We start from the raw sequence: 13,837 nt of genomic DNA on the forward strand, positions 1-13,837 counted from the left end.
ACTCAGAATATTTGTTGGGCAAGAGACCATTATATTCAGCTACAAAGGAAATAATAAATATGAGGATTATGTGTCAAAACTGCACTGGGGTCCATATTGTGTTTTGTAGATTATTCCTGTTTGTTTGTTTATTCCTGTTTGGTGAGATCCCACATAACACCAATGATATGGCCGGTAGTGAGCAGCTATTTAATGTTATAAGATTTCCTTTGTCTTTTCTGTTCAGGTTGAGCACCCTTGCGTGTTTTTAATAAATCTTTATCTGGGCGGCTAGCCTCAGGCTGGTAAGCAGTCTAATAGAGGGCCTGCTTAGTTATATAACCAAATAAATAATCTCTAATGCTTGAGTTTCATTAGCTTGGTGCAGCCTTTGTTAGTGGCAGACAAGACTGAAAGCAAAGGTAAAGATATGTGTCAAGACCGTAATTTTAATTGTGGTGGAAAGGCAAGGCTGGTTATACAACACTATTCACTGAAATACTATCCACCAACACTATCCATCATTGATTTGTCAGGCTCATGCTTAGAAAAATGCTCTGTAATAACTTGTTATTTTAAACCATCCTCACATCAGACTTCTTTGGCCAAATCCTCAATGATTCTCTTCATCTGCAAGAAAAATAAACAATGAATTATTCATTTTAGATCGCATAATTTGTGTGTGCGTGTGTGCGTGTGTGTGTGTGTAAATGTCCTTGTCATACTAATTGTTCTAAGCACCTCTTTCCATGTGATGACTCCTACAAGTTTGCCCTCTTGGGTCACAAACAAATGCTGCTCACCAACAACACTCATGATACAATGGACCTGTGAGAAAGAGACAATAACTAGTCTATGTGTTTTGTTACAAGTGATGTCTTTTAACAATTCCATATGTGGTCTTTACATGTCATGAAGCAAACAAGAAGAGAATTTAGGCACTTTTTACCTGCTTAACAGTACTGTCAGTAGACAACTGTACTCTGAATGGCTGAATAACACAAATGTCCCCCAGATGTTTGCTCCAAACCTACAAGATAAACCAACACCTAAACTAAAAAGCAAAAGGTATCCATTTAAAAAAAAAAAAATCAGTCTACTGGCATTTTGCCTTAACTTAGGTTGCTTTGTGGCCTTTTGAACAGCGGCACGAAACTGCACATAACCAGTCTGGTTACCTTGTTTTTGTCCTGGAGCAGGACTGTCTCCAGGTCAGCTCTGCTGATGATGCCCAGGACTCTTTGGCACTCTGTCAGATATAGAAGAACAGGTGACTTACAGTGATAAGCATGGCTAAAATCCCCGAGGGATTTTGAGTTAGACTGTTTTGCAACACAGCCTTGAGGATAGTTATTTTTTTTATTATTGTTGTTAGGTCTGTCATCTAACCCTTTCTTTTTCCCTGAGCTTTCCCCATCTCTTTTAAGCTTCAACAGAGGTTAAATAGGTGTATTCATGATCAAAATAGGTTGTTGCATGAGGGAGTAGGCTAACCATGAGTTGCCACCACAGGGAATTCAGTGTCTGTACTGGAGCTGAGGATACGCTGCACTCCTGACAACGTCTCATCCCTCTCAAGCACTACTCCTGCTGGGCTCAGACACTGCCCAATCTGGATAGAAGCCAGCCTGGAGAAAAGAACCCCCAGCATATTTCTTTATATTGAAAGGTTGTTTGTTTGACAGAAGTACAGAGAGAGAGAGACAGAGAGAGAGAGAGAGAGAGAGAGAGAGAGACCCATTGCCCTCAGATGTAAAACATCCAGTGCATTTGGAAATTTATTCAAACAAGCCAGACAGTTTTGTTAACTAAGTTAACAAAAGTGAATGTTCTTGAAGCAGCCTTTGCATGTAAACTCTATAATGGTGGTTAATGTTCTGAGTGACTTACTTTGGACATTCTCTGATGATTGAGGGGAGGTAGGGGAGTTTCTTGATAATGGATATTCCGTCATAGAAAGATGGGAGATTCCTTGAGCGTGCTAAAGCATTGGCTGCCAGTGTGGCTAACAGCGTGGGCACAGCATGGGTGGCCTGACCCGTCAGCTCCAGTGCCAAGAGGGCAGGCGAAAGTGTGTGTGTCACCGCACCTGAGAAAGCAGCAGCACCTACACACATACACTCACACAAACACCAACAAGAAACAGGACCATAAGTTGTTGACTCACATGGGTGGCCTGCCCTCTGGGTCATTCAAACAATTCCGAATCCCCGGCTCCCATGAGCTGGCAGGATAAAATGTATGTTTACCAGCCAAAGCATAGCCCCCTGGGTTTATCAGACTCAATCTCCCCTCTGATGAGTTTCCATTTGGGAACAGATAAGCCAAGCTTTCACCTAGCAAGCGTCCAATGGCAGCACCTAAAGCGTGAAGACATCAACTGATAAGTCCATTTATTTTTGACTCTTTGTTGACTGCTACAAATCAACACATGGGTTTCAGATGAAAGATATGCACTTTATATCATCTAGTTTGTAAACTCTTTTGTCAACTCAAGCCAAGATGATGCCTGAGGCAAAGCATGATAAACCTGTTAGCTGTAAAGGGGAAGCTTAGGTACTGCAGAGAGATTGTTCTTCCATCCTACTTACCATAAATGAAAACAGGCATGAAGTAGCCAGCAGGCAGGGGTAAAGTACAAGCCAGGACCAGCAGCCAAAGCTTAATGAGTTATGTTAAATGGTTAGGATATGGCATACCATATTGTATAACCATTACAGTTTGTAATAGTAATAGTAATAATATTTATTTAGAGCCCAATATCACTATGTATAGTCTCAAAGGGCTTTACATGTCTATAACAAAGTCAAATCAAAATTATATCATGCATACATGTTGTTTCAAAACAACATCAGTTATCAACTCTGAACAGTCTTTTCTTAGAGGAATCTATCACTATGTCGACTGTTACATCTTCTACCTTCATAAAGAGAAAGAATGCCAGGCTCAGGAAGACACTGGTGCCAGATGGACTCCACGCTTGCCAGAGTGAATTGTCAGTATTGTCATGCTGCACGGTGCTGTTCTGGGAAATGGAGATCCACTGTTTGTTGTCTAGGAGGGTGGAGAGGAGCTGTTTCATGGAGAGCTGTAACAAATGACAAAAAAAGAGGGGGATAAGAAAGAGAGAGAGAGACAGACAGACAGACAGGCAGACAGACAGAGATTCATGAATATGAATGCATTTGTGGTGCGTATGAAGAAGCATGACCTTTTTTCTGAACATAAAAGACACATGTATAAAAGTTATGGAGTTCTCTTTCTGCATTGTATGAAAGGTTATTCAAGTATTTTTTTTTGTTTTTACTAACTGTGAAAAATCCTACTGTTCCTCACCTGGCTAGCCATAAAACGTCCTGCAGAGTAAGGAAAAGTGATTACAGCCAGGAGGAACACCACAGAACCTGAATAAAGTGCCTTCCTAATAGGCAAAACAGAGTAAGTATTAAACCCATTCCTCAGAGCCGGGGTAAAATGGATCAACATCAAGGTGAATGATGATAATCAATCAGGGTACTCCATCCATCAGTTACGATACTCACTCTGTTGCTATAAATCGACTCAAGAATTTGATTCTTTTAACAAAACGTAGAATCCAACGATGACAGAATAAATAAAAACAGCTGCTGGCTCCACATAACAGTCTGAACAAGAGGAAAAGAGAGAGAGAAAAAGGGGTGTTAATGACGAGAGTAATATCAGCATTAACAATTCAGGTGGATGAAATGTTTGCATGAATGTTAAACAGACTTTGGGTTCAGACTAAACACAAGACATTTGAAAGCAATCTGAAATTTGTAGTTTCACAAAGCTATCTTCCATTCAGCCAGAGAGACTGATCACAGATATGCTGGAAAGGAATCAGTCAGAGTTAACTGTAAATGAACTGCATAGGATGTTTTGATGGGGAAAATACAAACTCACCCAAGCAGTACAAAAGCCATTATTTCAGCTGGATGGAAAGGCAACTCGGTTGAAAAACTGGTCTTAAAGAGGGCCTGGACAGTTTCTGAGAGAACAAAGCACAGATATACGCTGCCTTCTATTTCATACATCCTCCTTTCTTTGCCTTTTTAATAAAATTGTAATATGTACAAATTGCATGATAATTTCTGTCTGATTGCTGGTAAATTCAATCAGGCTTTGCCTCATAGTCTCCTATTAGGCCCCCTGGGGAAATTCAGGAGTGAAGAGCGCTGTGATGGAATAAGATTAGGACGAAAGACTCCTGCCATCCATCAGGGGGTGTCTTGAGCAGCTCTCCTCACCTTGCTCTCTGCTAAACACTGCCAGCAGCCGGAAGGTGAGTGCACCGCAGGCTGCCGCGAAGAAACACGGACAGTAATCTCTCACTGCATAGTGAGTACCCATGACTTCTATGCTGAAGAGTACACCTGTGTGATTATGTGTGTATGTGTGTGTGTGTGTGTGTGTGTGTGAGAGAGAGAGAGAGAGAGAGAGAGAGAGAGAGAGACCGAGAGAGAGAGAGAGAGAGAGACAGAGAGAGAGAGAGAAAGAGAGAGAGAGAGCTCAATTTCACTCATCACAAAAATGAACTAATGAACTAGTTAGATACATCTGCTGGTTAGATACACTGGGATGGTAAGGATTGGGGGTATACACTGGATTTTCTCCTTACCACTGATTGGTGTTCCAAAACAACTGGCCACTCCCACTGCTGCAGCCACAACCAGCATTTCCCCCCGGGTTCCTCTCTATGAGCCAGGAGAACACACAGCAGAGCCACACACTCAAACACTCCACTGTCATCCTAATTACACCAGAATTACAGTCACTCAGTCATTTCCTTTTTTCAGTGAGAACACACTGCATAATAAATGTTACCTCTTTTTCACCAGACATGGAACAAAAAAGAGAATTCAGATAGTCTCCCACCATGGTAGACAGATGTACAAATGGCCCCTGAAGAGAAAAGTGAGAAAAATAAGCAAAAAGGACATAGTTTAAAAAACAAAAAACTGAGGTTTATTTGTTCCAGTCTGTACATCACACTGTGGCAAAATTGCTCTTGTTTGAAGAAAATGAGATAAAATGTAGATGTACCACTTTTCCCAGGAACACTGTGCTACTGGATGCTAGTGTGCATATTAGGCCGACTACTTTGGCAAAGAGATTGGAGAGAGAGAGGTAGTTTGGCAACTCCACACCAGATATTATGGTTCTCACCTCTGGAAGACCTGATCCTGGAACAGAGGAGGAGAGGGGATGTTGTTTTGGAAATAATATGTTTAAGACCTGGTTAACTGGCTTGTGCCTTACTGTTTATTGCATCAATTCAATTCCTCAGTCGGGAGGCTTGGTGCTGTTTAATGAAGTCGTTGAATTCAAAGCACACATTGCAATTCTGAGATTTAGTTGAACATTAATCACAGATGTGAGCAGTAAAAGTGTCCAGACCGGCAGAGTACGGGCAGACACTGTGGGAGAAGCCAGAGGACAGGGCACAGAGGGAGACTGGATAAAGAGTCCAACACAAGAACTGCAGGACAACATCACCCTCCAGTTTGCTGTATAGCCACTGGTGAGCTTAGGAGAAAACCACAAGACAGTCAGTGTTGACACTCAGAAACTATACCATATCATTTCAGTACTCTTCAAATACTCTGACTGATAGCTGTAGCCACTCATATTCACTGGGCCATTCAGAGACTGCATTTGTTACATGATACACTCAGATGCATGTAAAGCAGAATGCGTAGTATTATCTGGCACTGGAAATCAGTTCCATGGTAACACTCACCCCGCAGTAGCTTGGCTACAGTCAGGTCCATAAGGAAACTCATAAGGGCAGTGAGAATACCTAAAGCAGCATAACAATACCACTCTAATCCAGCCAGGGCAAGCATGGCACGCCTCAGCCGCAGTACATACCCTGCAGATACACACAATAAAAAAGAAAAACCATTACAAGCACAGCTGTGTAATTCTTTTTTACGAATAAAATGACCGATGATTAGGAGTAACGATGGTTTTCTGAGAGAATTCTGGCTGCTACATAGCAAAATCAGCAAAAAAAAAGGAATTATTTGATTAGCATTTTCTGTACCTTTGATCCTCGATCGGGAATGTTGCCATGGTTTCCAAGGGCATTCACTGGTCATTGGAAGCTTTTCTTCCACAGTTTCTGTCTGGCCACAGGCTTGCCTCACATTTTGTTCTTTGCTTTCATCCAGACCCATGTAATTTACAAATTTGTGGTTCATTGTCCTGATGAAATGTAAGTAAATATTTTACAGTGCCACAGAACTGCTTGTTTGTGTGGATACTGTAAGACAATGATTAACCATCAATAGCATTTCCTTAAAACACAGAAATAAAAACTTTCATGCCCACAGGAAGATCTATCTTTCTAATTTTTAATTTCTTCTTATCAGTACTTGTCACCCTGTTGAACAATGTATGTAAAATACAACCAAGTTGAAAAGCATTTGTATCATTTCATACAGCAACCAGTGGTAGTCTGAGAAGTGTCCTTGAATAAAAGAACTCCAAAACATAAACCAAAACAAAAGCAAAGCATGCTCAACTCAAATCTCTCATATCCAAAACAGAGACCTCAAGGGAACTCACCTTGTTAAGCAGTTTTTCTACTCATTCCATGAAGAGCACTGTGTGTTATGTTGTAATTCACGAGTCACAACTCCCCTGCAGTGAGCAGAGCTGATACAAACTGGGTAAAACAGAAGCCAATTTAAGACACAGCTCATTAATGGCCCCAGTGTCCTTTCCTGTTATTGCTCATGGGCATGGGCTGAATTTGAATGACAGGAGGGTGAACTTTTGTTGTTTTGTTTTCTCTTCAATTCATTTTGATCCGACAATTGTCTTCCTTCTCCTTGGAGGATTTTTTAATTAGGAACTCAGTAGAGTGGCAGTTAAACGTCTCACATGAAGTGAATAAAAATGCTATGCTATTTGTTTGACCTTCAGTGAATTTCTCTACACATTTGAAACGCTCAACAGCTTTGAAGGACCTCCCCCCGACCTTAGAAGTTTGCTTTCAAGATAAAAGTGAAAACATGAATGAAACCATAAAGCAGAACAGTCCTTTTTACGTGGTTCTGTAATGTCAGAATGTGATAGCCAGGTTATTACATTCTACAACTGAAGACTGTTCCAGTGTTCATTCTTTGACCTCTGTTGAAAGTAAAGGTAATCACTTCTGACACATAAGTACTCACATCTGAGCTGTGTAGTTTGAGATTGCTGTACAGAGCAGAAATGACACTCAAATTGCCACATGTACACATTCCCGGTCTTCAAACAATTTTCTGGTAGTGATTGTTTATGTCAGACCAGCAAACAGACAACAGCACTTTGAATAATTTTTAATAATTACATTTTGCGAGACTGTTCAATGGTTGATAACAGTTGCTTACTGTTTTGTATTCCCTCATTTTGAATTCATCTGCTTGATTTGCAGGAGAGGAGTCGGAGACAGTCAGACATCTTAAATGAGGGATAACAGGTGAAGTTATTGTTCATCTAAATATTGAAATAACTTTCAAATCAATACTGAAATGTCTCATCCCTGAGGGCAACTCAATCAGGGCTGTTGTCAGAGGTATGGATGAGGAGAGTGCAGAGCGTGCGTGAAATGTCATTTTCTCTCTCCACTCCATGACGGATGAGCTGCTGCCCTCTGTCATCTCTCATTTTCTCTATTTTCTCTCTTTCAATTTCTATCTGCTTCTCTTTGTCCATTGGGTACAATGGGTTGTTTGTTAAATAACATAAGAGGCTCAAAAGGTTTATATGTATGAGGGAGTACTAGGCAGTCTTAAGCCTCTGTCAAATTTCCATTTATATTAAGCTGCTATCTCACTCATGCAGCCCTGTTAGAGATTTGCCAAACGCGAACAGTTTATAAATTGAAAATTCTGCTGAAACTCAGCCTTGTGACTACTAACTTCAATGTATTTATGGCCTGTTTATGTTATGTTGCTGTTCCTCTCCCTTCTCAATGCAGCCGCTAAGCAATGAGACACGGTTTAGGACAGTGCTAATCAAAGATTATGTAATGCACAGCAGCTGAGAAAAACACATGCACGAGCTCTGTAACATGAGAGACTTTAAAACTCCCTCTGTCTCTGTCTCTGTCTCTCTCTCTCTCTTATGTGTGTTATCTCTACATCTATATATGCCACTGTATGCATGCATTTGTCTTAGTACATTATGATACCATGGGTTTAATTTTTTAAAATCGTTTTTCAGATGGGCTAAGTCACAAGTACGTGCCCATGTGTCTGTCTCTGGTAATGATAGTATTGTCCTCTGTCAAGGTCAAGCAGCGCCATCATTTGGAAAAGTATCAAGTTAAATTTCAACATGTACCTGCAAAATACCATAGTAAAGCCCATAACAGACGAGATCAGAAGACAAATGGTTGCTGTTTCTGATTTCTCTCTCTCTCTCTCTCTCTCTCTCTCGCACACATACTCACTCACTCCCGAATGCTGCCTTGTACCAATGACGCATTCCTTCAAGGCAGTGGTGAGTTGCTGTGCTGGATTTAGACGATTAGTGAAGGGCTTTAAAGTTTACTATGATAGTGCAGGGAACTGTGTGACTTTACGTGTGACTACACATGAGGGAATTTGGAATGACCTTACAAAGAACTCCTCAAGGATATTTGAAGAAAGCCAAAAGGAAATATCATTTAAAAAAGCTCTATCTGTTGATTTTGCAACTTTTTATCTGAATCTGACTGATTTATTACATTAGCAAAGTAATAAGAGCAGAGAGAAATGTCATGGATGAATTTGAAATGGAGATTCACCAACGAAAATACCTTACATGATCTATCTCTCAGGCGTGAGAATTTACCCAAATGCTACAATATAAAAGAGGCTAACAGTATAAGTTGGAACCCAGACAGAACAATGGATCAAGGACACAAACCTTGAACAACCACTGGAAAAGAGAAGTCGGTGTAGAGCAGAAGATATAAATAGGTGCTCTGCTCTCCAAAACAAATGTCACATAATCCCTTTTCCTAACGTCATCCTAGCCCAAACTGCTTTCTCTCTTTCACATTCCTTCCATCATTTAGTGTCATTCTCTACTCCATCCCTCTTCTTTTGTACTGGAGGTTGCATTGAAGGATTTTGAAAATAACCAGCCACAGGCTACAAAATGTAAATTTTATGCTGTATATTTAATTTGCTTTAAAAAAGTGTCAGAATATGAAAACCATGTTTTCTCTGTGATTTCATGTCTTTGAAAGATCATATAAAGATTCTTATAAAGAATCTCAATGTGAAGCTGTCTTTTTTAGCTCTTGGGAAAACAATAATTCAAGCCACCGTGGCTGATTGTGGTGATATTTTATACATGTGTGCCGATTCATCCACTTTTTTTCCTCTCCTATGTTTTCCCCCAATTCATATTTCTGACTCTGTTTTCATATCCAGCATTGAAATGTATTCTAGAGAGTTGGATTATCTTCCCTGCACACACCTATTGAATGGACCAGGGCTACATTTGTTTTCATAAGGCCATCTTGCCAGAACTAGTTGCTTATCTGTGCTTGCTATTGATTCATCAATAACTACAACATTTGATCTCAGGAACACGTTACGTATAATATTCCTTTGCAGCCCAGTGCACTGACTTTTATTAGGTTTCTTAACGTTTCATTTTAACATTGTCTCTGAGCAGATTCCTTTATAATTATTTTTAAATCTGTTTTTAATGCAGCTGTTTAAATATAAAATTTCTTGTACTGATATCTTAGCCAGGACTCCTTTGCAAAAGATCTTTTTAATCTCAATGGGATTATCCCTAGTGCCACAAAGGCTAAATAAATACAATGGAAGAATCTGGTTGTGCTGAAAAAGCATGTTGCTCATGCAGTATAAATAGTGGTGGAAGAAGTTACTTTCTGTAGGTCTAATAATAGATCTAACAAAAATGTACAGAGTAAATGTCATTTGATTATCAAAAAGATATCATTTGCCCTTTAGTCTCTTTGAAAGGTTAAACATTAGATAATGTAGTGGACAGGATCATAGACACGCCTGGATTAAGAGGGCACTGCACAGGGCAGACAGGGAATGGGCATCTATTTCAGGGAGCAAGTGTCTGGAATGCCAACTGTTGACTCATGCCCCGCACTTCTCTCCTCCTTCCCATCTCTCTCTCTCTCTCTCTCTCTCTGCTTTTGTCAGAGACCCTTTCTGAATCTCTAGTCCTCATCCTACAAAACTTTTCCGACCCCAGACCCCCTCTCCTTCCTCTGCCTCACAGGATAAATATAGCACATAGTTATCCCTAAAGACGCACGCTTGCACACAAACACACACACACACACACACACAAGAACACACACACACACACACACACACGCACACGCACACACACACGCACACACACACACAAACACATGCACACTCCCAGGCACACGAGGAGGGGGGGATTCAGCTCTTAAACCCACAGTATAAAATAAGACAGACAGAGAACACACACAGACACCAGTGATCCAATAGAGAGATACAGTAATACAAACAGTTGGGGAGGACAGATTCAGTGGTTGAAGGTAGCTATTTGATACAATAATTCATATATTGTTTGGACAAGGATAGAACACACAAAAAAGACCTATTCTTTTCCTTACATGAACTGTCTAACTCATAGCTAGAGCTGTGAAACTTGCCCACCAACTGGATATCTTCCCACAAAAAAACTTCTAGCCACTAATGAGCATACCCAACTCTTCCGCCTATCGATCAGAGCGCAGTTTCCACCAGACATCTTCCTCTTCCTCCTCATCCTCGACAAACCCATATATGGAGAAAAGCCGAGGACTCTTTGCTGAGGACTTTGGATCTTTCATGCACTCAAAAGATGCTTTGGGATTTCCAGGTAAGTAGTTATAATATTTGCTCATTGTATTCTGTTAAAGTACAGAGCTTTTAAGACAGCAGAGTTAGTTGTCCATAAGTAATTCTGTGAAGTTCCTTTTCTGTAAAATCAATATGTTCATTTATAGCTCCCTTCTGTGCTGGATATGTCTGGGCTGCATTAATTACTGAATTCTTTTATCTCCACAATGAGACGTCATACAATCCAGTCGATTTTTTGTAAAGAAAATTCTCTAAAAGGCTCTAAAATTGCAGCTACTTCTGAGAGATAATAGAGCAATACCAGTGAGTTAGTTATTATGTAAGACTGAACAGTTAATCAAAAGGCTCTTACATGTTAGTATGTAGTATATGTCAGTATAAGATCATAAGTATATTTGTATGTGGTTGAGTCTCATGTATTTGTGTGTCTGTGGATGCTTACGTGATCCTTGATGTGATGTACTCTGTGTAAAGAACAATGTGTTACTGCTCCTACCAGTGTGTTGATTACGTGTTTCCATAATAGGACCATAGGGGGTAAAATGTGGAAGAAGGGCTTGGGATATTTTTGTGTACTGACCAATATGCTTATGAGTCCACTAACGGGAAAGGAGCTAAAGTACACGTTGGGGGGATGGGTTCAGAGTGTCCACACTCCAGGGGAAGTTTGAACCAGGGCCAGTGGTGTGATTTCACTGGTCAAGAATGATTCAAATTATGCTTGGGAGAAAAAAAAAAATTCAGGACTGTTGCTTAGTGACCGTAATACAACCGCCAGTCTGGGATTTATGCAGGCAGATGTACACATGGCACTTGAGTACCATATTTACATACATGAATGCTCATTTATACTTTAGCAGTGCTTACATAACCTCATTCATGGTACTACAGAAAGCCTGTTCGGAGACAGACTCCTTTATTCCATTGTCTCCGACCATCACATCTGTTATTGTTCTGTGCAGACGGCATAATCAGAAAATAGCAAATTTAGATATACGTCTAAAGGCATCACATTTTATTGTGGCTTCTGATCATTTCAAAACATTTTTAAGCTAAGTGCTTTGTTTTGGGCAATAAGCAAATATCAGTGAAATGTTATGACAGCAAAATCCTTGGTTGTCTTTCAAGGTCGATCAGGACCAGCAGGAAATATTAAGACTTTGGGAGACACATACCAGTTCACAGTGGATGTGTGTGATTTCTCACCTGAAGATGTGATTGTCACCACCTCTAATAATCAGATTGAAGTTCGTGCAGAAAAGGTGAGGTGTTTCTTTTTTTCCCCTCCAGATTAATGAACTAATGAATTTCCTCATTTAATTTAATTTCTGTCTTTTTATTTTGATTATGTTCACATTGATTTTTTTAATTTGTGTTTGTTCAACAGCTTGCTGCAGATGGCACAGTGATGAACACCTTTACTCACAAATGTCAGCTACCAGAAGATGTGGATCCCACATCTGTGACATCATCTCTAGGGCCCGATGGGACTCTTACAATAAAAGCACGAAGACATCCAGCTAAACACGAACATGTACAGACTTTCCGCACAGAAATCAAGATTTAACTGTTTGACTGAACGTTAGCCCATCCCAGAACATGACCAATGTCCGATGTCCCAGATATATTTTCTCTGTATTTACTTTCCTTCTCCAGGCCATGACATCTCACCCCCTGTCTCCTTCTAAACATCGCCCTTTTCTTTATTACTAAAACCATTGCTACGTGCATACTATTTTGCTCTTCAGAGCCACAGTAAAACTGATATGATGGCCACAGACTGATCCATAAATGAAAGCACCAACACAAACAGACACAGACACACACACACGCGCACACACACACACGCGCGCGCACACACACACACACACACACACACACACACACATGAGTGTACATTCGTACAAGCGTGCGTACACGCACACACACACACACACACACACACACACACACACACACACACACTTTTTTGGTTTGGTTTGTAAATAATTCTTTAATTGGATACAATTGTAATTGAGCCTTAAATCTTTAGACCATGATGGAGGCAGCTGAAATAATCTTGAACTCATCATTATAATATTTAGATTAATTCCCTGGAATAGTTGTAAATTGTGTGTTGTGTTTTACCTTTTCATTAACCTGGAATGTGATTATAACCAATTAAAAAATAAACCTGGCTCTTTTGAGAAAGATTAAAAAAATTCTCTGTCTGTCTGTGTGTGTGTGTGTGTGTGTGTGTGCGTGCGTGTGCGTGCATGTGCGTATGTATTGGCATATTCCCGGGGTGGTGAGTCAATGATCTGGTCTGTGTCTGGTGTCAGTAAGAGGAGAGCAGGAACAAACAATGGGCTGTACGCTGTGTGCCACTGAGTGCTTGCCACTCTATTAATAGAATTTGTTCTCATTGTTCAATATTCTCAGCTACATGCTACCATACCTTTCCACTTCTTAAGGCCATTTATCGGTTAAACTCTGCCACATTCCCACTGATGAGTGTCAAATTAACATTTGTGTACATTAATGTTACCTACCCCACTGATGAGCAAGGGTTTTAGGTGGGTGTCTGAAATATATGAGTTTCTGGCTTAAAGAGGAGGGATATAAAAAGAACTTTTTATTTAATGTTGACTAATATTTGCTTGACTTACAAATAAATCGACACAGATGCAATAAAAGTAGTAACATTTCATCTGTAATAAAACTGTGCTAAATATGCATATAAATGGCAATTTTTTTTTCCAAAGCAGAATTGTGTTTGAACATCTACTGCCATTAAGTAACTAGAAACAGGAGCATAACTGATTTTGTGGCCGGAGGTATATTTCATTTTTATTGTTTAATTATATTACATTGTGCAGGGACAAGTCAAACCTAATTTAGTTTCACCCTACATAACTGCAGAAATTTCTCTGGTGCTTATCTATAAAGTGTCGACTGGAGAAACATAAAACATAAACATGGATTCTGAGGGATTTTCTTATTCCTACATGAAA

At 40.0% G+C, this 13,837-nt stretch overlaps 2 protein-coding genes across 6 annotated transcripts; one reads left to right on the forward strand and one right to left on the reverse strand.

Moving 5' to 3' along the window:
• Nucleotides 1-570: 570 nt before the first annotated feature.
• On the reverse strand, nt 571-6,203 carry clcnk (chloride channel K). The gene is made up of 19 exons (XM_030769766.1): nt 6,047-6,203; nt 5,741-5,872; nt 5,398-5,526; nt 5,044-5,183; nt 4,825-4,902; nt 4,619-4,694; nt 4,248-4,373; nt 3,904-3,988; nt 3,522-3,623; nt 3,316-3,400; nt 2,900-3,067; nt 2,571-2,640; nt 2,229-2,339; nt 1,870-2,086; nt 1,474-1,607; nt 1,158-1,228; nt 929-1,009; nt 721-807; nt 571-609 (listed from the first exon to the last, which is right to left on the reverse strand). The coding sequence occupies exons 1-19, from the start codon at nt 6,201-6,203 to the stop codon at nt 571-573; spliced, it is 2,088 nt and encodes a 695-aa protein (XP_030625626.1).
• Nucleotides 6,204-10,697: 4,494 nt separating this feature from the next.
• On the forward strand, nt 10,698-12,411 carry hspb7 (heat shock protein family, member 7 (cardiovascular)). 5 transcript variants are annotated; one of them, XM_030769953.1, is made up of 4 exons: nt 10,698-10,870; nt 11,140-11,147; nt 11,973-12,106; nt 12,232-12,411. In XM_030769953.1, the coding sequence occupies exons 1-4, from the start codon at nt 10,698-10,700 to the stop codon at nt 12,409-12,411; spliced, it is 495 nt and encodes a 164-aa protein (XP_030625813.1). The 5 variants fall into 5 exon arrangements, with proteins under 5 accessions (XP_030625813.1, XP_030625814.1, XP_030625817.1 ...); XM_030769954.1 differs by lacking the exon at nt 11,140-11,147 and having other exon boundaries at nt 10,698-10,863; XM_030769957.1 differs by lacking the exon at nt 11,140-11,147 and having other exon boundaries at nt 10,698-10,863; nt 11,973-12,103; nt 12,271-12,411.
• The last annotated feature ends 1,426 nt before the right edge of the window (nt 12,412-13,837 follow it).

This window comes from Chanos chanos, chromosome 3 (assembly GCF_902362185.1).
Source record: "Chanos chanos chromosome 3, fChaCha1.1, whole genome shotgun sequence".
Classification (NCBI taxonomy): Eukaryota; Metazoa; Chordata; class Actinopteri; order Gonorynchiformes; family Chanidae; genus Chanos; species Chanos chanos.

What these genes read in the sequence shown, in the direction of transcription:
- clcnk (XM_030769766.1), bottom strand. Translation starts at nt 6,203, where the DNA reads ATGAACCACAAATTTGTAAATTACATGGGTCTGGATGAAAGCAAAGAA. An exon ending in TTTTGGAACACCAATCAGTG is followed by an intron (nt 4,374 to 4,618) that starts GTAAGGAGAAAA and finishes ATAATCACACAG; the next exon opens with GTGTACTCTTCAGCATAGAA. An exon ending in AGTCGATTTATAGCAACAGA is followed by an intron (nt 3,401 to 3,521) that starts GTGAGTATCGTA and finishes TTTGCCTATTAG; the next exon opens with GAAGGCACTTTATTCAGGTT.
- hspb7 (XM_030769953.1), top strand. Translation starts at nt 10,698, where the DNA reads ATGAGCATACCCAACTCTTCCGCCTATCGATCAGAGCGCAGTTTCCAC. An exon ending in TTGAAGTTCGTGCAGAAAAG is followed by an intron (nt 12,107 to 12,231) that starts GTGAGGTGTTTC and finishes TTTGTTCAACAG; the next exon opens with CTTGCTGCAGATGGCACAGT.